The 21,355-nt window shown below is 48.1% G+C and overlaps 1 protein-coding gene across 1 annotated transcript in view; it reads left to right on the forward strand.

Annotated features, from left to right (window-relative positions):
* Positions 1-21,355, forward strand: part of slc24a3 (solute carrier family 24 member 3) — a 218,625-nt gene that overhangs the window by 180,219 nt on the left and 17,051 nt on the right. The window contains exons 7-13 of the mRNA XM_033026185.1: positions 2,423-2,497; positions 6,928-6,953; positions 9,072-9,125; positions 10,429-10,565; positions 13,863-14,023; positions 15,630-15,900; positions 19,316-19,482. Coding sequence (XP_032882076.1) covers positions 2,423-2,497; positions 6,928-6,953; positions 9,072-9,125; positions 10,429-10,565; positions 13,863-14,023; positions 15,630-15,900; positions 19,316-19,482 — 891 coding nt within the window. The remainder of the gene's footprint in view (positions 1-2,422; positions 2,498-6,927; positions 6,954-9,071; positions 9,126-10,428; positions 10,566-13,862; positions 14,024-15,629; positions 15,901-19,315; positions 19,483-21,355) is intronic.

The raw sequence follows: 21,355 nt of genomic DNA on the forward strand, positions 1-21,355 counted from the left end.
AAAGTGCAGTTATTTATGCTCATTATAAAGTCTTATAGCAGCTGGTAAACAGGACTTCCTGTATCTCTCCGTTTTGCACATTGGTGCAATCAGCCTCTGACTTACAGATGCATCAGTAGTGTCCAAATGTGTGTACACCCTCTGCAGCATGTAAATGAGGGCATCATCAACACTGATGTTAGGCTGATATCCAAACTGTAAAAGATCCATTTGAGTTGACACACTAGTCCTGATGTTGGAGAGGACAAGTCTCTCAAATGTCTTCATGATATGTGAGGTGAGCGCTACTGGTCTGTAGTCATTGTGGTGAGTGGGATGGGTCTTCTTTGGGACAGGTACCAGGCAAGATGTTTTCCACAGCCTTGGAACCTTCTGTAGACGCAAGCTCAGGTTGAACAGGTGTGTTAGGATACCACACAGCTCTGAAGAGCAGGTCTTCAGTAGCCTTGGGCTGGTGTCATCGGGCCCCATTGCTTTCCCTGGCTTCAGTCTGTCCAGCATCATCCTGACCTGAGCAGTATGAAGAGTCATAGGTGGGGCTGCTGGTGGAGTGGGAGGTGGAAAGAGGGGACTCCGTACAGGTGACATCTCAGGAGTGTTGGAGAGAGGGAGGGGAGGTGGAGAGGAAGCAGCAATGGTCAGCAGACCAGGTGGGGGAGGCTGGGGTGGTGTGGGGCAGTCAAATCTGTTGAAAAATCTGTTCAGATCATCAGCCAGACTCTGTTCACCATCAGGCAGTGTACCACCCTTCTGCTTCATGCCCGTGATCTGTCGCATTCCAGCCCATACCTGCTTCACTCCATCTTGCTGCAGCTGTCGTTCTAATTTGAACCTATAAGCTTCTTTCCCCTCCTTAATCCTCACCTTCAGTTCCTTTTGAAGTTCTTTGATTTTATTCCTGTCGCCCTCCCTGAAAGCCTTTTTCTTCTCATTTAGTAAGGCCTTCAGGCTGCTGGTAATCCAAGGTTTGTTATTAGGGTAGCAACGAATTGCCCTGGATGGCATGATGTCATCATAACAGAAATTGATGTAATGGGTAATGCATTCTGTTAGGCCGTCAATGTCTTCCCCATACTCCTCACAGAACACATCCCAATCTGTTGTCCTTTCCGCATCCACTCTATCTGTGCCTTTCATTATTCTGTAAGTTTCAATGAGGTCCCCCCTCAACCTTCTAAACTCCAGCGAGTAGAGGCCCAGTGCTGTCAAACGCTCATCATATGCTAACCCACTCATTCTTGTAAACCTCCTCTGGACCCTCTCGAGAGCCAGCACATCCTTCCTCAGATATGGGGCCCAAATTTGCTCACAATACTCCAAATGCGGCCTGACCAGCGCCTTATAGAGCCTCCGGATTACATCTCTGTTTTTGTATTCCAATGGCACGGCTGGTGCTGTCTTTGTCAAAACGAGCACTGTATAATATTGCCACACGTGCACTCACTGAATGATTAGGGTGAGGGATCAGCTGGGTCACTTACTTCCAAATGGTGTCAGGCTGCTTGACCACTGGTAGAACTGCAGTTACTAGAGAAAGTGGTAACCACAACCGCTTTCCTCCATAGATGCTGCCTGACCCTTTGAGTAACTCCAGCACTTTGTGCATTGAGTGAGGAAACAGGCCCTTTGGCCCACCTTGCCCAGGTTGGGCTGAAGGGCCTGTTTCCACGCTACCCCATTCCACCAACAGGCCCAATCGACACTAGTCCCCCTTGCCTGCCTTTGGCCCATCCCGTTCTAAACCTGTCCTATCCATGTACCTGTCCCAATGTTTTTTAAACGTTGCGAGGGTACCTGCTTCAGCTACCTCCTCCAGCAGCTCGTTCCTTGCACCCACCACCCTTTGTGTAAAATAGTTGCCCCTCGGGTTCCCATTAAATTTCCCCCCCCCTCACCTCAATCCTATGTCCTTTAGTTCTTGAATTCCCCTACTCTAGGGGAAAGATAGTGCATTTACCCTATCTATTCCTCTCATGATCTTATACAGCTCTATAAGATCATCCCTCATCCTCCTGCGCTCCAAGGAATAATGTCCTGGCCTGCTCAACCGCTCCCTATAGCTCAGGCCCTCGAGTCCCGGAAACATCCTCGTAAATCCTACAATAGTCTTACAATAACAAGGATCGTGGAGAGGTCCTGTGGGAAGGAACTGCAGATGCTGGTCTATACCGAAGATAGCCACAAAATGCTGGAGTAACTCCAATGGGTCTGAAGAAGGATTCTGACCTGAAACGTCACCTATTCTTTTTCTCCAGAGATGCTGCCTGACCCACTGAGTTACTCCAGCACTTTGTGTCTATCTTGTGGAGAGATCATTTTGTCCCACAGGAAACCAAGCTATATTTGCCTCGTGCTGTCAACACTTGCAATGAAGATATTTGACTCCTTGAAGTAATATGTTGTGTTCTCTGTTTCATTCTAGGTGGTGCCATTGACATGGTGGTCGTTGATCAGAGATTCCAGTTATTACACATTGTCGGTGATGGCACTTATCTTGGTAAGGATGTTATTTAGTTCCAGTGCTGCATCCAATTGTTTAGTAAAATCTCCGAGGAGCACTGAGGTGCTGAATTTTGGGAGCGAAGGTGAGGAGAGGGTTGGTGAGGTGGAATGGGCAACTAACCAGAGGCACAGACGCCCACGGAACCGCAGATGCAAATAACCGCAGATAATTATTTTACAATATAGTGTAGCAAAGTGTGGAGTCATGCATTTTGGTAGTAGTAATAAAGGCGTAGACTATTTTCTAAATGGGGAGAGAATCTAGAAATCGGAGGTGCAAATGGACTTGGGAGTGCTGGTGCAGGATTCCCGAAAAGTTAATCTGCAAGTCGAATCGGTAATAAAGAAAGCAAACTCAATTCTAGCATTTATTTCAAGAGGGCTTGTATACAAATGCAGGGATGTGATGTTGAGGCTCCATAAGGCGCTGGTCAGGCCACATTTGGAATATTGTGAGCAATTTTGAGCACCATATCTGAGGAAGGATGAGCTGGCTCTGGAGAGGTTCCAGAGGAGGTTTAAAAGAATGATCCCAGGAATCAGTAGGTTAACCAATGATGAGCGTTTGTCGGCACTGGGCCTGTACTCCCTCATTGAAACGTACAGAATAGTGAAAGGCTTGGATAGAGTGGATGTGGAGAGGATGTTTCCACTAGTGGGAGAGTCTAGGTCTAGAGGTCATAGCCTCAGAATTAAAGGACGTTCTTTTAGGAAGGAGATGAGGAGAAATTTCTTTAGTCAGAGGGTGGTGAATCTGTGGAATTCATTGCCATAGAAGGCTGTGGAGGCCATGTCAGTGGATATTTTTAAGGCAGAGATAGATAGATTCTTGATTAGTACAGCTGTCAGTGGTTATGGGGAGAAGGCAGGAGAATTGGGCTATGAGGGAAAGATAGGTCAGTCATGATTGAATGGCAGAGTAGACTTGATGGGCCGAATGGAGAACCTCTTTACTCCGATACTGAAATCCTCTTGTTATGAAGGTCCACATTCCATTAGCTTCTTCACTGCCTGCTGTACCTGTAGGCCAACTTTCAGTGATCGGTGTACAAGGACGCCCAGGTCTCGCTGCACCTCCCCCTTACCTAACCTAACCCCATTGGGATAATAATCTGCCCCCTTGTTCCACTACCTTGCTGAGATGGGTGACACTGCAAAGTATTTATCTGGAGTTTTTGAATAAATTTGGAAAGCCAATTAAATGCTAAAAATGGACCTACAACAGATTGTCCCTTCAGGATATTGTGTGGCATCTAATTAATCTACAGTGTAATATGATTATATGTTAATTATGCCTCTACACAGTAATTAACAACCTGCTGAGATGGGTAATGCTTTACTCTGGTTGGCCAGCAAAGATGACATCCTCTGCATTGTCTTCAGCCTGAATCCTCCAAACCCATGTTTCCCTGAAACCTCCTCCATGTTTCTCCAAAACCACTGTATCGCTAAATTAAACAAACAACTTTAAACTACCACCCGCCCGTGCAGCCTTGAGGAGCATCTTAAAGCAGGAGAGAGTGGTAATGAGGCAGTGGAGTTTACGGGAAGGAATTCCAGAGCTCGGGCTCCTGCCAGCTGAGGACACAGAGGACTTCAGTGGAAAGATGATTATTTGGGATGCACAAAGTGCACGGCAGTCACGGTGGCGCAGCGGTAGAGTTGCTGCCTTACAGCGCCAGAGACCCGGGTTCGATCCTGACTACAGGTGCTGTCTGTACGAAGTTTGTACGTTCTCCCCGGTGCCCTGCGTGGGTTTTCTCCAGGAGCTCCGGTTTCCTCCCACGCTCCAAAGACATATTGGTTTTCCACGAGTAGTAGCTCTACTCAATAACCAAAAATCTGTAGCCTCCTTTTGCTCTGGTATTATATTTAATTCACATGTTTAATCGATAATGTTTTATTATTAATGTTTTATGTGTCACTATATATCATGTTGCCACTTGCGGGCGGAGCACCAAGGCAAATTCCTTGTATGTGAATACCTGGCCAATAAACTTATTCATTCATTCGTTTGTAGGTTAATTGGCTTGGTAAAAAGGTAAAATTGTCCTTGGTGTGTGTAGGATAGTATTAGTGTGCAAGAATCGTTGGTCGGCACGGACTCGGTGGGCCGAAGGGCCTGTTTCCACCCTGTATCTCTGAACTAAACTAAACTAAAGACAGGAGACACAAGCGATGGAGGCAGCTTGAGAGGTTGTTTGTCAGGAGCAGATGGGGGGAAGGTCCAAGTTCAAATTCATTGTCATGTGTCCCTGATAGGACAATGAAATTCTTGCTTTGCTTCAGCACAGAGAACATAATAGGCATTGACTACAAAACACATGAATAAATAAACTGATAAAGTGCAAATAACAAATAATGGGTTATTAATGTTCAGAGTTTTGGCCGAGCCAGGTTTAATAGTCTGATGGCTGTGGGGAAGTAGCTATTCCTGAACCTGGTCGTTGCAGTCTTCAGGCTCCTCTACCTTCTACCTGAAGGTAGCAGGGAGATGAGTTTGTGGCCAGGATGGTGTGGGCCTTTTTGAGTCAGCGACTTCGATAAAGGTTAAAGGTTGAAGCCACAAAGGAAATTGAAAGCGGGAATAAGGATTTTAAAATTAAATTTTTTTGAAGTAGGAGCCAGTGCGGTTCGCCGCATTAAAAGGGTGCGGTTTGCGAACCAGTTTGGGACAGAGCAGATTATTGCTGAGGTGTTTTCAAGACTTCAAAGTCAGTTCTATGTTATCCCACTTTAACACACTACACACTGGGGACAGTTTGCAGAAGGCAATTAAGCTACAAACCTGCACGTCTTTTTGTGATGAGCACCCGGAGAAAACCCACGCAGGTCACGGAGGGAAGGTACAACTTTGTACAGACAGCACCCATAGTTAGGATGGAATGCGGGTCTCTAGCTGTAAGGCAGCAACTCTACCGCCCCAGCCACCGAGCAGCAGTGCTTTTCCAGGGACTGGCTGAGCAGGAATTTGGAACGTCAGTCTTTTCTGTAAAACACCTCACGCATGTTAGATTTGCATTTTACGCAACGCAGTTGAACGATCTTGCGAGACCCACACAGAGGTGCCGCAGCTGTAACTTGTACGCCTGGTCTCTTCCTGCCATCTGCTGGTTAATTGTGATGTTTGCAAAATATGTCAAGACAATGGAGATGCACGGAACTGCAGATGCTGGGAATCTAGAGCAAATCATAAGCTGCTGGAGTAACTCGGTGGGTCAGGCAGGCTCTGTGGAGGGAAGATATTGCTGGGAACTAGAAGCAACTTGACTTGTTGGATTTCGGTCTTCTGTTGATAAATGCCCGCTTGGGAATGAGAGAGAAACACTCCACCGATGTGCAAAGAAGATGGAATTTAACTTCAGCTAGAGTCAAGTCAAGTCAAGAGATGTGTCCCAGATAGGACAATGAAATTCTTGCTTGCTGCAGCACAACAGAATATCAGCATGAATACAGATCAGATGAGACCATAGAATATATATATACACACATAAATAAACAGATAAAGTTTCACTGAAAGGTAGACACACCTTGAAAAATATCAATTTTTCTGCGATAGATGTGGAATAAATCAAATTATTAATGAAAGAATCAAAGGACAGTAGTGTATTAGATCATGGATAAACACAAAATGCTGGAGTAATTCAGCGCATCAGGCATCATCTTTGGAAAAAAAGGAATAGGTGACGTTTTGGGTCAAAACCCTTGTTCAGACTGAGAGTCAGGGGAGAGGGAAACTAGAGGTGTGAAAAGGTTCAGAACGAAAGGTGACCTGTATCTCAAACATCTTCGTGTATTGGTCTAAGATCTCTTTACTATGCAAATTAGCTTCGGCAAAGCGCAAAGTTCTGAGGGACTCAACAGGTCAGGCAGCATCTGAGGAGGGAATGGACTGTCTGTGACTTTTCAGGTCGGGACACTTCTTCAGACTGTTTGGAATGGGGGGGGGAAGCTGGAACAGAGGTGGGGGCGGGGAAAAGCCCAGTAAGTGATAGATGGATACAGGTTGGGGGGGGGGGGGGGGGGTGAAGGTTTGATTTGCAGGTGGCTGGAGTTAGTGAGAGGCTAGAGGTGAAATGTAGTTGTGAGGAGAGGGGAAGTGAAATGTAAAGCCAAAGGGAGGAATGTGGATGGAAGGGATGGGAGTGTGGGCAAGGAAAATGGGAGACTCTGGGGTGGGAGATGAGTGTATGAAAGTAGGGAAAGGAACAGGGTGACCAGCGGTGGGAGATGATTGTGAGGGTAAGGTGCATAGGAAAAGATGAAATGTATTCCTAGATATTAATTTGATTGGTAATATGCATAAATACGGGCTGATTTTGGTTGGAACTAAAGCCAATCGTAGAAGTTATATTTGGAATTGAAGCTTATCTCTGATATGGCTGAAGGAACATTCTCAATACATTTTCTCTTTTTTCCCTCCAGATTATTTACGATGAAAGAATTTCTTGGTAAGTGTCGCTCATCTATCAAATTGTATAATGTTTCATGTATCAAGTATCTCAAACTAGGAACGTTACACGCAGATTAGACCCATGGGGTCCTAACGTTGTACAACAGGCCCTTCTGCCCACCATGTCCATGCTGCCCTCTTCGTTCATGTGCACTGATCCTATTTGCCTGTAGTTGGTCCTTGCCTATTCAATAGCCTGTGGGCGGCACGGTGGCGCAGCGGTAGAGTTGCTGCCTTACAGCACCAGAGACCCGGGTTCAATCCTGACTACACGGAGTTTGCACGTTACCCCCCGCGGCCTTGTGTTTTCTCCGGGTGCTCCCACGTTCCAAAGACGTACAGGTTTTTTAGGTTAATTGGGTTCTGTAAGTTGTAAATTGTCCCTAGTGTGTGTTGGACCGTGCCAATGTGTTGGGCGATCGCTGATCAGCGTGGACTCGGTCGGCTGAAGGGCCTGTTTCCGCGCTGTATCTCTAAACTGATTTGAAAAGAAAGTTGTGCTTTGCCTGAAATTGCCTGCTTCCTCATGTCTGAAATCTAAATCTAAAAAAAAATGTCTCTTATATCTTCCATTCCTCCACCTCCTCAGGCAGTGAGTTCCAGATATCAACCACCACCATGCAAAAAAAACCTCTCCCCTCTGAACTCCCTTTTGAAACCTCTTCCTTTCACCTTAAACCCTTGTCCTTTGATACCCTTACCATGGGAGAAAGTTTCTCAATCTCCATCCAGTCTATGCATTTCTTTAATTAATTTATATATGTCTATCAGGTCACTCTTCAACCTCCTTCCACCCTGGGGAAAACAAGCCCAATGTATCCAATTATCGGGTCTGAAGAAGAGTCTTGACCCAAAACGTCACCCATTCCTTTTCTCCAGAGATGCTGCCTGTCCCGCTGAGTTACTCCAGCATTTCTTCGATTTAAACCAGCATCTGCAGTTATTTCCCACCCAATTTACCCAATCTCTCCCCACAACTAAAGTACTCCAATCCCGGCAACTTCCCAGTGAATTCCATCTCCATTCTCTCCAGCACAACCCATCCTATAGTGCGGTGAACAGAACTGTGTGTGTTACCCCATGCATTCTAACCAGTGTGTTGTGAGTTGCAGCATAGCATCCCAGATTTTATTTCTGTGCCCTGGCCTGCGATGGCAAACATGCCAGTTGCTTTCTTCACCACTGTCCGGCAATACTCCACAATCAGTCTCTGTAATCACTATAAGTTATAGGAACAGAATTAGGCCATTTGGCCCTTCAAGTCCACCCCGCCATTCAATCATGGCTGATCTATCTTTCCCTCCCAAGGCCATTTACCTGCTTTTCCCCATAACCCCTGACACCCGCACTAATCAAAAATATGTCAATCTTAAATGATACTCAATGACTTGGCCTCCACAGCCGTCTGGCAATGAATTCCACTGATCCACCACCCTGTGACTAAAGAAATTCCTCCGCCTCTCCTTCCTAAAGCTCCGTTCCATCGATACTTCACACCCTGTGCACAACCCCTCTCTATCGGGCACACGGGTAGAGTTGCTGCCTCACAGCGCTAGAGACCCGGGTTCCATCCTGACTACGGGTGCTATCTGTGCGGAGTTTGTACGTTCTCCCCGTGACCGCGTGGGTTTTCTCCAGATCGCTGGTCGGCACGGACTCGGTGGGCCGAAGGGCCTGTTTCTGTGCTATATCTCTAAACTAAACTGAACTAATCAGTACTTCACACTCACTCTTCATTCGTCTGTTTTCCTTAAATACTCCACTTGGACGGATGCATGGACAGGAACGGTGTGGAGGGATTTGGACCAAAATGCGGGCTAATGGGGCTAGCTTCGAATGGGGTACCTTGGTCAGCATGGACGAGATGGGCTGAAGGGCCTGTATCCACGCTGTATGACCCCCCATCTGTTCTCTTTCCATCAGTTCTGCACACTCACTCTCACTTCATCCACACCATCTAACGGTTCATGCATCCACCCTTTTGTTCTATTCACCACATACTGTGTCTGGTGGTAATAATGTATGATAGAGTACTTCAACAACTCTCTCTGCATGGTCTGCAATGCAATGCATATTGATGAACTAATCCAAGGATTTGTATCACTTTCCTCCTCAGGTGGGAATCTCTGATCTTGGTATTAATGTACGCAGTCTACATCCTCATTATGAAGTAAGGATCAATAAGTTTTTATCTTCTCTGACATTTGATGATGGGAATCACCTGTATATTAGTGTGTCGAGCTTTACAGGGCTGCTCGAGTCAAGGGGTTCTCTGCTATCCCCGACCATTTTTTGTTTGGTTTAGTTTAGTTTGGAGATACAACATGGAAACAGGCCCCTCAACCCACTGAGTCACCCAGGCACTCGTTCCATGTTATCCCAGCTTCACATCCTACACACTGGGAACAATTTGCAAAGGCCAGTTAACTTACAAACCTGCACGTCTTTGTGACGTGGGAGGAAAATAGGGGGGGGGGCGGCACGGTGGCACAGCGGTAGAGTTGCTGCCTTACACCGCTTACAGCGCCACAGACCGAGGTTCGTTCCCGACTACAGATGCTGTCTGTACGGAGTTTGTACGTTCTCCCCGTGACCACGCGGGTTTTCTCCGAGATCTTCGGAGTTTCCTCCCACACTCCAAAGACGGGCAGGTTTGTAGGTTATTTGGCTGGATGTAAGTGTAAATTGTCCCTGGTCTGTGTAAGGTAGCGATAATATGCGGGGATCGCCGGTCGGTGGGGACCCGGTGGGCCAAAGGGCCGTTTCTGCACTGTATCTCTAAACTAAACTAAACTAAACTAAACTAAACTAAACTAAACACCTGGAGGAAAGCCACGTGGTCTCAGGAAGAGCGTGCAAGCTCAGCACAGACAGCACCCGAGGTCAGGATAGAACCCGGGACTCCGGCGCTGTGAGGCACCAGCTCTACCGTTGCGTCACGGTGCTGACACAGCAGTTTGGGGGTAGAAAACATGCTGGGATTAATAATACAGGAACGGCAGCACTGATTGCAACAGAGACTCACAAACACAGTGTTCAATGGCCGAACCTGTCAGAAATTGACATATTTTCCATTCACTTTTGAAGAAAGGTCTTCACATGATGTCTCCTTTTGTATTTCTAACTGCATAAACTTCAGAACAATTAAATATATTCTGGGCTTCATCATATTTCAATGGATATTTTTGCAGCAGAGAAGGATAGATTCTCGATTAGTACGGAAGTCAGGGGTTATGGGGAGAAGGAAGGTGAATGGGGTTAGGAGAGAGAGAGATAGATCAGTCATGATAGAATGACGAAGTAGACTTGATGGGCTGAATGGCCTAATTCTGCTCCTATCACTCATGAAGTTATATTTACTGAAATGATGTAAATTTGTAATGTACATTTGTAAAAATGTAAACATAAGCTTCTGACTTTGAAAGATTTACATTAAGAAAATGTAATTTCTACCACTTGCTGCTTGGCCCCAGGTTCAACACGTCACTGCAGATTTTCTTTGAAAGCAAATTGAAGAAGCCATCTGTGAACATGGCCAATGGGAACACGGGTAATGCAGAAATCGATGACAACAGCAACTGCGATGCAACTGTGGTCTTACTGACAAAAGGTAGGAAGGGGTCGAGCTGTGAAGCACAAAATGCTGGAGTAACTCAGCGGGGCAGGCAGCGTCTGTGGAGAGAAGGAATGGGTGACGTTTCGGGTCGAGAACCTTCACGTCACCCATTCCTTCTCTCCAGAGATGCTGCCTGTCCACCTGAGTTACTCCAAGTGTTTTGCGTCTATCTTCGATTTAAACCAGTATCTGCAGTTCTCTCCCACACAAGCATGTAAATAGTTTATTTAGTTTAGTTTAGAGATACAGCGTGGAAACAGGCCCTTCGTCCCACCGAGCCTGCGCTGACCAGCGATCCCCGCACATTAACACTGCCCTACACACACTAAGGACAATCTTTACATTTTTGTTATAAGATACATTTATACCAAGCGAAGTAACCGGCACCTGTACCTTAAATAAGCTCTGAACCTCATAGACTTTCATTGTTATTATAATAATCTATATCATAATAAGACATATGGCACTATAATTGTTTGTTTGATATTTATGTGTACATATGCGCGCGTGTGTTTGTGTGTGTGTGCGTGTGTGTGTGTGCGCGTGTCTCCATGTGTATGTGTGTGTGTGCGCGTGTCTCCATGTGTGTGTGTGTGTGTGTGCGCGTGTCTCCATGTGTGTGTGTGTGTGTGTGCATGTCTCCATGTGTGTGTGTGTGTGTGTGTGTGCGTGTCTCCATGTGTGTGTGTGTGTGTGTGCGCGTGTCTCCATGTGTGTGTGTGTGTGTGCGCGTGTCTCCATGTGTGTGTGTGTGTGTGTGCATGTCTCCATGTGTGTGTGTGTGTGTGTGTGTGCGTGTCTCCATGTGTGTATGTGTGTGTGCGCGTGTCTCCATGTGTGTGTGTGCGCGTGTCTCCATGTGTGTGTGTGTGTGCGCGTGTCTCCGTGTGTGTGTGTGTGTGTGTGCCTATATACACACACTGAACTTTTTTTTTCTCATTTATTATATTGTTTAAAGTGTACTATGTTTATATATTCTGTTGTGCTGCTGCAAGTAAGAATTTCATTGCTCTATCTTGGACATACGACAATAAAACACTCTTGACTCCTGACTTTGGAGTGTGGGAGGAAACCGAAGATCTCGGAGCAAACCCACGCAGGTCACGGGGGGGGGGGGGGGGGGTTGATGAACGTACAAACTCCCCATAGACAGCACCCCGTGGTCAGGATCGAACCTGGCACCGTGAGGCAGTTGCTCTACCACTGTGCCGCCGTGCCACAGTAATTTAATATTTACAGAAATTGTCAACTGTTTTACATCAGGCACCTCGGGTTGAACGATGTGCTGTACAAGGACAGAGAGATTACTTGTCTTGCAACACAGTGGCGCAAATGGTAGAGCCACTGCCTCACAGCGCCAGTGCTATCTGTGAGGAGTTTGCACGTTCTCCCAGTGACCCATTTGGCTTCCTCCGGGCACGCCGGTTTCCTCCCACGTCCGATAGACGTGCGGGTTTGTGGGCTAATTGGCCCCTGTAAATTGTAGTGGGATTAGCGGGTGATCGATGGTCAGCGTGGATTCAGTGGGCTGAAGGGCCAGTGTCCATGCTGTATCTCTATACTAAACCAAGCTAGGGACCCTTCTTCAGTCTGAAGGGTCCTGATCTGAAAACGTTGCCTGCCAGCTTCCTCCACAGACGCTGCCTGACCTGCTGAGCTCCTCCAGCACTTTGTTTTTTGCTCAGGATTCCAGCGTGTGCAGCGCAATGTGGCTGCCTTGCCTGCTCCCGATTGGTCAGGGTTGATTGATTGCCTGATCGATCAGTACTTTATTGCCACGTGTACTTGGTGCAGTGAGATTCTTTGTTTGCATGCAATGCGCAAGTATGCGAAGAGTCGCCACCTAAAGGGCGTCTGCAATGTTACAAAAGTATTCAATATAGTATCAATATAGTCCCTCTTCCTTCTCCTACCCCCAACCCCCCCAGCCCCTTTGTTCTCGTCGGCCCCTCCCCCCACGCCGGGCACTGCCTTTGTTCTCGGTGGCGCACCATCCACCGACGTTCGGGACTCACGCGGGCGATGGCCCTCCGACGACCCTCCACTCTCACGACGGCCCTCGTGCTTTCACCAGCAGCTCACCGAAGGCCATCTCGCTCGCCGACGGCTCTCCCTTCTCACCGTCGGCCCTCTCGTTCGCCGAGGGTGCGGGCTGCCAAGGCGGGGGAGTGCTTCACACTCACTTCTCTGCCTTTTTATAGAGTCTGCAGAAAATATCTGCAGAACTGAACAACCTTTCTATAGAATGCCACTTTCGGTCCACATATACGTGCGTCTCGTGATGAAGCGAGTCGTCAGTCAAAACCCAGCTCTCTCGCACAGTGAAGTAGTGGCTCTGCCGCTGCGACACTGCACCGCCCTTCACTACCTGAAACGTCCTTTGGCCACTTCCCCCCACAGATGCTGCATGACCTGCTGAGTTGCTCCGGCACTTTGTTTTATCCTAAAGGAGAGGTGTAGAGTTTAGTTTAGTTTAGAGATACAACGTGGAAATAGGCCCGACCAGCGATCCCCGCACACCGACACTATCCCGCACGCACGAGGGACAATTTACAATTATACCAAGCCAATTGGCCGACAAACCTGTACGTCTTTGGAGTGTGGGAGGAAACCAGAGATCCCGAGAAAACCCACGCAGGTCATGGGGAGAACGTACAAACTCCGTACAGACAGGCACCCGTAGTCAGGATCGAACCCGGGTACCTGGCGCTGTAAGGCAGTAGCTCTACCGCTGTGCTGCAGTGCCACAATTATTAAGCATCATTGGCATGGGGAATTTTAAGTAGACTTAAGGAATGATAAAGCAACTGCAGCCATTCCACTGGCAAGCCTGGTGAGGGTGAAAGGTCATAAGGTCATAAGGACTAGGAGTAGAATTAGGCAATTCAGCCCATCAAGTCCAATCCGCCATTCAATCATGGATGATCTTTCTCTTCTTCCTAACCCTATTCTCCCCGTAACCTCTGACACCCGTACTAATCAAGAATCTATCTGTCTCTGCCTTAAAAATATCCACTGACTTGGCCTCCACACCCTTCTGTGGCAAAGAATTCCACAGATTCACCACCCTCTGACTAAAGATATTTTGCCTCATCTTCTTCCTAAAAGAACGTCCTTTAATCCCGAGGCCGTGACCTGTGGTCCTAGTCTCTCCCACTAGTGGAAACATCCGCTCCAAAGGCCTCTCACTATTCTGTATGTTTCAATTCCTTCTAACCTCCAGCCAGTACTGGCCCAGTGCCGACAAACGCTCATCATAGGTTAAGGTTTAACACTGTTTTTCTTTTACAGCCAACTTCTCTCGTAACTCCTCTGTGCTGATGGTGGACGAGATGCTCTCTGCATCCCCACACCAGCTGTCTTTCTCCGAGGCCAGTCTCAGGATCATGATAACCAGTCACTTTGGACCCAAAACCCGCCTAAGCATGGCCAGCCGCATGCTCATCAATGAGGTAATTGGAAGAAGAAGTCTTCATAGGGCCTTAAGGGCCTGTCCCACTGTCAATCAATCAAGCACTTTATTCGTCCCCCAGGGGCAATTCCGTTTCTGCAGTCATACACACAAAAAAGAACCAAGACACAACACAATTTACACAAACATCCATCACAGTGCATCTCCTCCTCGCTGTGATGGAAGGCAAAAACTTATCTCTCCCCTGCACTTCCCATTCCCCTCCCGATGTCAGAGTCAAAGTCAAAGCCCCCGGCGGGCGATGACAATTGTCCCGCAGCCATTTACGCCGCGCCGGGTGATGCAAGGCCACGCTCGGGGTCTTGGTGTTGGAGCCCCGGGCGGGCGCTGGCAAAGTCCCGCAGCCATTCCAAGCCGCACGGGGCAGTGATGTAAGGCCCCGCTCCTGGAACTCTTCAACCCCGCAACTCGGGCGGGTGAAGTCGCCGTTGGGGAAGCCCCGAAAAGCGGTCTCCCAGCAGGGACCCGCGGGCTCCCGGTGTTCCCGTCTACCAGACCTGCGGTAAGCCTCCGAATCCCCGGGGTCGGGTCGCAGCAGCGCGCCACCACCACTCCTCCCGCTCCGGACTCGGCCAGCTCCGCGATGGTGAGTAGGTCCGCCGGCTCCGCGACTGGAGCCCCAGGTCGTTCCTGCTGGAGGCCGCTCCACGGTGCAGCCCCAACGACAGTACGAAGTAATTCAAGAGTTCTCCCAAGTTTTCCCCTGATTCGAACTCGGAGAATGTCCGTAGCGGGTCCGTAGGAGTTCGTGGATGTCCCGTAGTGGCTCATACGAGTAAAAAGTAACAATTTTTTTCATCACGAGTATTTTTTTACTGGTGGACATTTTTCACAGCGTTGAAAAAACGTCACGAGTTTACCGGATTTCCCGAGTACCTACCGTTACTCGTACGAGCCGCTATGAGACATCCACGACGGACCCGCTACGGACATTCTCCGAGTTCGAATCAGGTGAAAACTCGGGAGAATTCTTGAATTACCTCGTACAGTGGGACAGGCCCTTTAGAGTGAAACAGCGTGGAAACAGGCCCTGCGGCCCAACTTGCCCACACCGACCAACATGTCCCATCTACACTAGTCCCACCTGCCTGCGTTTGGCCCTTATCCCTATAAACCTATCCTACCCAGAAAACCTGCTGGAGAGAACCCACACGGTCACGGGGAGAACGTACAAACTCCATACAGACAGCACCCGTAGTCAGGATCGAACCCGGGTCTCTGGCGCGGTCAGGCAGCAACTGTGCCGCTGTGCCGCGCTGTGGGAGATCAATGATCGGCAGGGCTCAGCGAGCCGGAGGGCCTATTTCCACGCGCATCTCTAAACTAAACTGAAACTATACTATGTCGAAAAGAATTGCAGATGCTGGTTTAAAACGAAGATAAACACAAAGTGCTGGAGTAACTCAGCAGCATCACTGGAGAGAAGGAATGGGTGTTGTTTCGGGTCATCTCTTGAAACGTCACCCCTTCCTTCTCTCCAGAAATGCTGCCTGTCCCGCTGACTAACTCCAGCACTTTGTGCCTATCTCTGAAACCAAACCAATTTGGGGCAAAGGCATTGATTTTCTGTCCGTTGCTTTTTGCAGAGACAACGGCTGATCAGCAGCAAGAGCGTTTCCAACGGGGAACCCGAGGTTTCCATTAAAATTCCCGGGAAGCGCAGCCTGGAGAACGGGACTGGCCCGAGCTACTCTGCGGAGAGGGGGGTGAGCGGGCTGTGGACGGAGGAGGCCAGAGCCGCCGGCAGCAGCCAGAGGGAGGCTGAGAACGAGGACAACCAGAACAACGAAAACGACGAAGAGGAAGAGGAGGAGGAAGGGAAAGGGGAAGGGCCGTTCGTGCCGTTCCACCTGCCTGGTGAGTGTGCAACGAGCCACTTGTTCACAACCTTCATCCGGCGTAAGAGCAGGATTTGGCCATTCTGCCCACCAGGCACATGCCGTCAGGAATTATTCAGGGTAGGCACTGGGCAGTCGGTCGACCTTTAAAACTCGTTAAAAATCACGCCTGCGCAGAAAATCGTAAAACTGCGCATGCGCAGATCGGTCCTGTAGGCAGTCAGTCGGCTTTTAAAAAATCTTTTTAAAAATGCGGAGGTGACATACATTATATGTTTGTTTGTGCTGTGGAAGAGAGCAAAGGAAAGGTACGAAATAAATTTTAAAAATTTAAAGATTAAAAAAAAAAAAAAAAAGAAAAGAAAAAAAGAAAAAAATGCGCATGCGCAGATTGGCCTCCTCTCCTGTGGACATGCGCAGCACCTTCCGCTGCACACGTGCGCGCAGAACACGGTGCAAAGACAGGCTTTCAGCTGCCTTTATTGCCCGTTGTAAGTGAAGGCTTGAAGCAGCGTCCACGGCACGTGAGTTGACCATAGTTACGCGTATTACGCGTACTGCGGATGAAAGGCACGGGAGAATTATGCCTACCTGAGATCGATTATTAAAATAATAACCATTTAATAATAAATACTGAATTTAGTTAGGGGATCATGACAGAAGCCTCCTCGTGGCGATCCCTGTAAACGGTGACACGGTGAACTCTGTGACGCGTCGGGTGACCAATTCTGTCAACGTGTTGGACGACGACAGAAGCCAACAGCGAGCTACACGTCGTCTGACACACGAGCGAACGATCAAACTGAATTTAGTAAATGAATTGGAAATCTTTACTATTTACATTTAATAATTACCTTTTTATAATTTTAGCCTTGCCTACCTTGACGGCACGTGCCTGCTGCCTGCAGCCGGAAGGGATGTGTAGCAAGGAACTGCAGATGAAGAAGGGTCTCAACCCTTCTTGCTATTGCGGGAGGGCAGCGTAGATTCACCAGGTTAATTCCCGGGATGGCGGGACTGTCATATGATGAAAGGATGGATCGAATGGGCTTTTCAATTCACTGGAATTGAGAATGATGAGAGGGGATCCTACAGAAACATATAAAATTCACAAGGGATTGGACAGGCTAGATGCAGGAAGAATGTTCCCGATGATGAGAACTTTAATTCCTGGTACTTACAGTATTTGTTATATCAACACGGGTCTCCAGCGCTGTAAGGCAGCAACTATACCGCTGCTCCACCATGCCGCCCAGAGCTGCGGGTTTGATCCTAACCTCGGGTGCTGTCCGTGTGGAGTTTGCATGTTCTCCCTGTGACTGCGTGGGTTTCCTTCAGGTGTTCTAGTTTCCTTCCACATGCCAAAAGTGTGTGGGTTTTGCAGATCAATTGGCCCTCTGTAAAATTGCCTCCAGTGAGTAGGGAGTGGATGGGAAAGTGGAATAACATAGAAGTAGTGTGAAGGGGTGATCGATGGTCGTCATGGACTGACTGGGCTGAAGGGCCTGCTTCCATGTTGTACCTTTAAACTAAACTAAACTAAATTCTCGAAGCCTTGACCTCTGCCATCTGGAAATAAGAGGTCACCAAGTACAGGGAACATTTGAAACATATAAGATTGTTAAGGGCTTGGACACGCTAGAGGCAGGAAACATGTTCCCAATGTTGGGGGAGTCCAGAACCAGGGGACCACAGTTTAAGAATAAGGAGTAAGCCATTTAGAACGGAGACTCACCACAGAGAGTGGTGAGTCTGTGGAATTCTCTGCCTCAGAGGGCGGTGGAGGCAGGTTCTCTGGAAGCTTTCAAGAGAGAGCCAGATAGGGCTCTAAAAAATAGCGGAGTCAGGGGATATGGGGAGAAGGCAGGAACGGGGTACTGATTGTGGATGATCAGCCATGATCACATTGAATGGTGGTGCTGGCTCGAAGGGCCGAATGGCCTACTCCTGCACCTATTGTCTGTTGTCTATTGTCTATTCCTATTTCACACATCCCAGTCACCGTGCAACCAAACTTGCATTTGGTATGATCATACTTGGTAGTTTATTGTCACATGTACCGAGGTACAGTGAAATCCACCTTCAGTACAAGGATCTAACACAGGCACTTAGATATGTCTTAGATAAACATCTCAGCACTAGTGTATAGCAGTTAAAAAATGCTGGAGAAACTCTGCGGGTGAGGCAGCATCTATGGAGAAAAGGAGTAGGCAACGTTTCGGGTCGAGACCCATCTTCAGTCTGATGTCGGGGGGGGGGGGGAGGGGGGGAAAAAGAAAGGAAGAGGCGGAGACTTTAGGCTATGTGGGAGAGCTGGGAAGGGGGAGGGGAAGGAGGGAGAAAGCAAGATCTACCTGAAATTAGAGGTCAATGTTCCTACCGCTGGGGTGTAAACTACCCACGTGAAATATGAGGTGCTGTTCCTCCAATTTACGCTGGGCCTCACTCTGGCTATGGAGGAGGCCCAGGGCAGAAAGGTCAGATTCAGAACAGGAGGGGGAGTTGAAGTGCTGGGCAATCAGGAGATCAGGTTGGTTTGTACGGACTGAGTGGAGGTGTCGGTCTCCGAGCCTACGCTTGGTCTCGCCGATGTAGAGAAGGTGACACCTACGACAGCGGATCCAGTAGATGAGGTTGGAGGAGATGCGGGTGAACCTCTGCCTCACCTGGAAAGACTGTTTGGGTCCTTGGATGGAGTCGAGGGGGGAGGTAAAGCGACAGGTGTAGCATTTCCTGCGGTTGCAAGGGAGGGGGTGGTCTGGGTGGGAAGGGACGAATTGACCAAGGAGTTACGGAGGGAACGGTCTCTGCGGAAGGCAGAAAGGGGAGGAGAAGGGAAGATGTGGCCAGTGGTGGGATCCCGCTGGAGATGGCGAAAGTGTTGGAGGTGTATAGCAGTCGTACACTGAGACCGTTTAGAGAGTCGCCATTTTCAAGTCCCACTTGTTGTAAGTGCAGGGATCTTGATCTGACCATGAAGACCCCTTGTCCTGGTGGCGTTGCAGGGTCGGCCTGACCAAGCGTAGCCGTTGATGTCCTCCGCTGCTGCTCAAAGCAAGCGAAGGTGCACAATGCATCTTCTGCTCCTCATTGTCACGGAGTCAGAATCATGGCTGATCTACCTCTCCCTCATAACCCCATTCTCCCCATAAGCCCTGACACCCGTACTAATCAAGAATCTATCTCCCTCTGCTGTAAAAATATCCATTGACTTGGCCTCCACAGCCTTCTGTGGTAATGAAATCCAACAGAATCACCACCCTCTGTCTAAAGAAATTCCTCTTCATCTCCTTCCTGAAGGAACGTCCTTGAATTCTGAGGCTGTGCCCTCTGGTCCTAGACTCTCCCACTAGTGGAAACACCCGAGAGCTCCTCGCCCGCTGTTTTGCCCTGTGTCTGGCACGGAGCCTTATCTTCTTCTGGTCTCTCCACAGCGGGAATGTGGGACGTGGTAAAGTGGGCGATAGCCTGGCCGCTGTGTTTCCTGATGTACTTCACCATCCCGAACTGCGCCAAGCCTCGATGGGCGAAGTATTTCATGTTCACCTTCGTCGCAGCTACCCTGTGGATCGCCATTTTCTCCTACGTGATGGTGTGGATGGTGAGTGGCTGGAGAGAATAGACTTCCTCGGGTGATATTTTCTTTTGGCCAAGGTGAAAGTGTCGACTCTGGGTGCGGTGCCCCTTGGCACAGCTGGTCTATGAAGCTTATAGGGATAGGAGTAGAATTAGGCCATTCAGCCCATCAAGTCTACTTTACCATTCAATCATGGCTGATCTATCTCTCCCTCCTAATTCCATTCTCGTGCCTTCTCCCCATAACCTCTGACACCCGGACTAATCAAGAATCTATCTATCTATCTATCTATCTATCTATCTATCTATCTATCTATCTATCTATCTATCTATCTATCTATCTATCTATCTATCTATCTATCTATCTATCTATCTATCTATCTATCTATCTATCTATCTATCTATCTATCTATCTATCTATCTATCTATCTATCTATCTATCTATCTATCTATCTATCTATCTATCTATCTATCTATCTATCTATCTATCTATCTATCTATCTATCTATCTATCTATCAAAAATATCCACAGCCTTCTGTGGGAATGAATTCCACAGATTCACCACCCTCTGACTAAAGAAATTTCTCCTCATCTCCTTCCTTAAAGAACGTCCTAAAAGAAGGTTGAGAACACAAGGAACTGCAGATGCTGGAACCTCACAAAAAACACAAAGTGCTGGAGTAACCCGAAACGTCGCTCTCCGTTCCTTCCACACATGCTGCCTGACCCGCCGAGTTACTCCGGCACTTTGTGTGTTGTCTGTTGTTACGTATTTCAGAGCCAGGGCAGCAATTAATTCCTCACCCTCAGGCGAGGAAGGCAGCCAAAGCCTGCTTCCTTGCTGAACGTAGAACGGTACAGCACAGGAACAGGCCCTTCGGCCCACAATGTCCATGTCAAACACAATGCCAAACTAATCTCCTTTGCTCACACGTGATCCATATCCTTCCCTTTCCCTGTGCGTTTCCCTGATCTCCCTCTCCCTCCTAACCCCATTCTCCTGCCTTCTCCCCATAACCCCTGACACCCTTCCTAATCAAGAATCTGTCAATCTCTGCCTTAGACAAAATCCATTGACTTGGCCTCCACAGCCGTCTGTGGCAATGAATTCCACAGATTCACTACCCTCTGACTAAAGAAATTCCTCCTGGTCTAAAGATAGGTCCTTTTATTCTGAGGCTGTGACCTCTAGTCCTAGACTCTCCCACTAGTAGAAACATCCTCTCCACATCCACTCTATCCAGGCCAGTCACTATCCAGCAAGTTTCAATGAGGTCCCCCGTCATCGTGTCACCAAAGTCTTTAAACTGAAGGTAGAACAAAAAGGGACTGGTTCCATGATGTGCTAAACTGAGGTGTTTAGATCTTGTCATATTTTTTACATCCACATGAAATAAGTCATTAGAATTGTTTTATTAATCACCACCAGCAAAAATCATTGAGAGACGGTGGTGGCCAGCCTGTGACGGAAACCTGCGTACCTTGCGGTATTTTGATGCGTAACGTGTTATTCTCTTTCATGTGTTAGCACAGGGGAAAGGAGCTGTACCTACATCAGTAACAAGTAGCACCCCTGGCCAGGTTAGATGCACAGATATCTCCACTCTGGAGCAAGCTGAGAAGGGAATCCTTTGGTGCAGAGATGACTATTGCTCATGTCAGCTCCTGGGTGGAGTTGACAGTTTCTATGGATTCTGCACTGTAGAAGGGCCAGCCATTTGAGTTTCGGTGGAGAACGGAAAGGGTATCAGGTTGCAGCTGACAAGAGCAAATGTTCATTTCCAAAATCTTTTCTAATGATAAATAGAAACAGGAGTAACCATGGAGTTCCTCGAATCAGTTTAGGCATCTCGTAGCAGACCCTCTCAAGTCATTGTTTATATCACTATCACCCATT

The sequence above is a fragment of the Amblyraja radiata genome, chromosome 8 (genome assembly GCF_010909765.2).
Source record: "Amblyraja radiata isolate CabotCenter1 chromosome 8, sAmbRad1.1.pri, whole genome shotgun sequence".
Taxonomy (NCBI): domain Eukaryota; kingdom Metazoa; phylum Chordata; class Chondrichthyes; order Rajiformes; family Rajidae; genus Amblyraja; species Amblyraja radiata.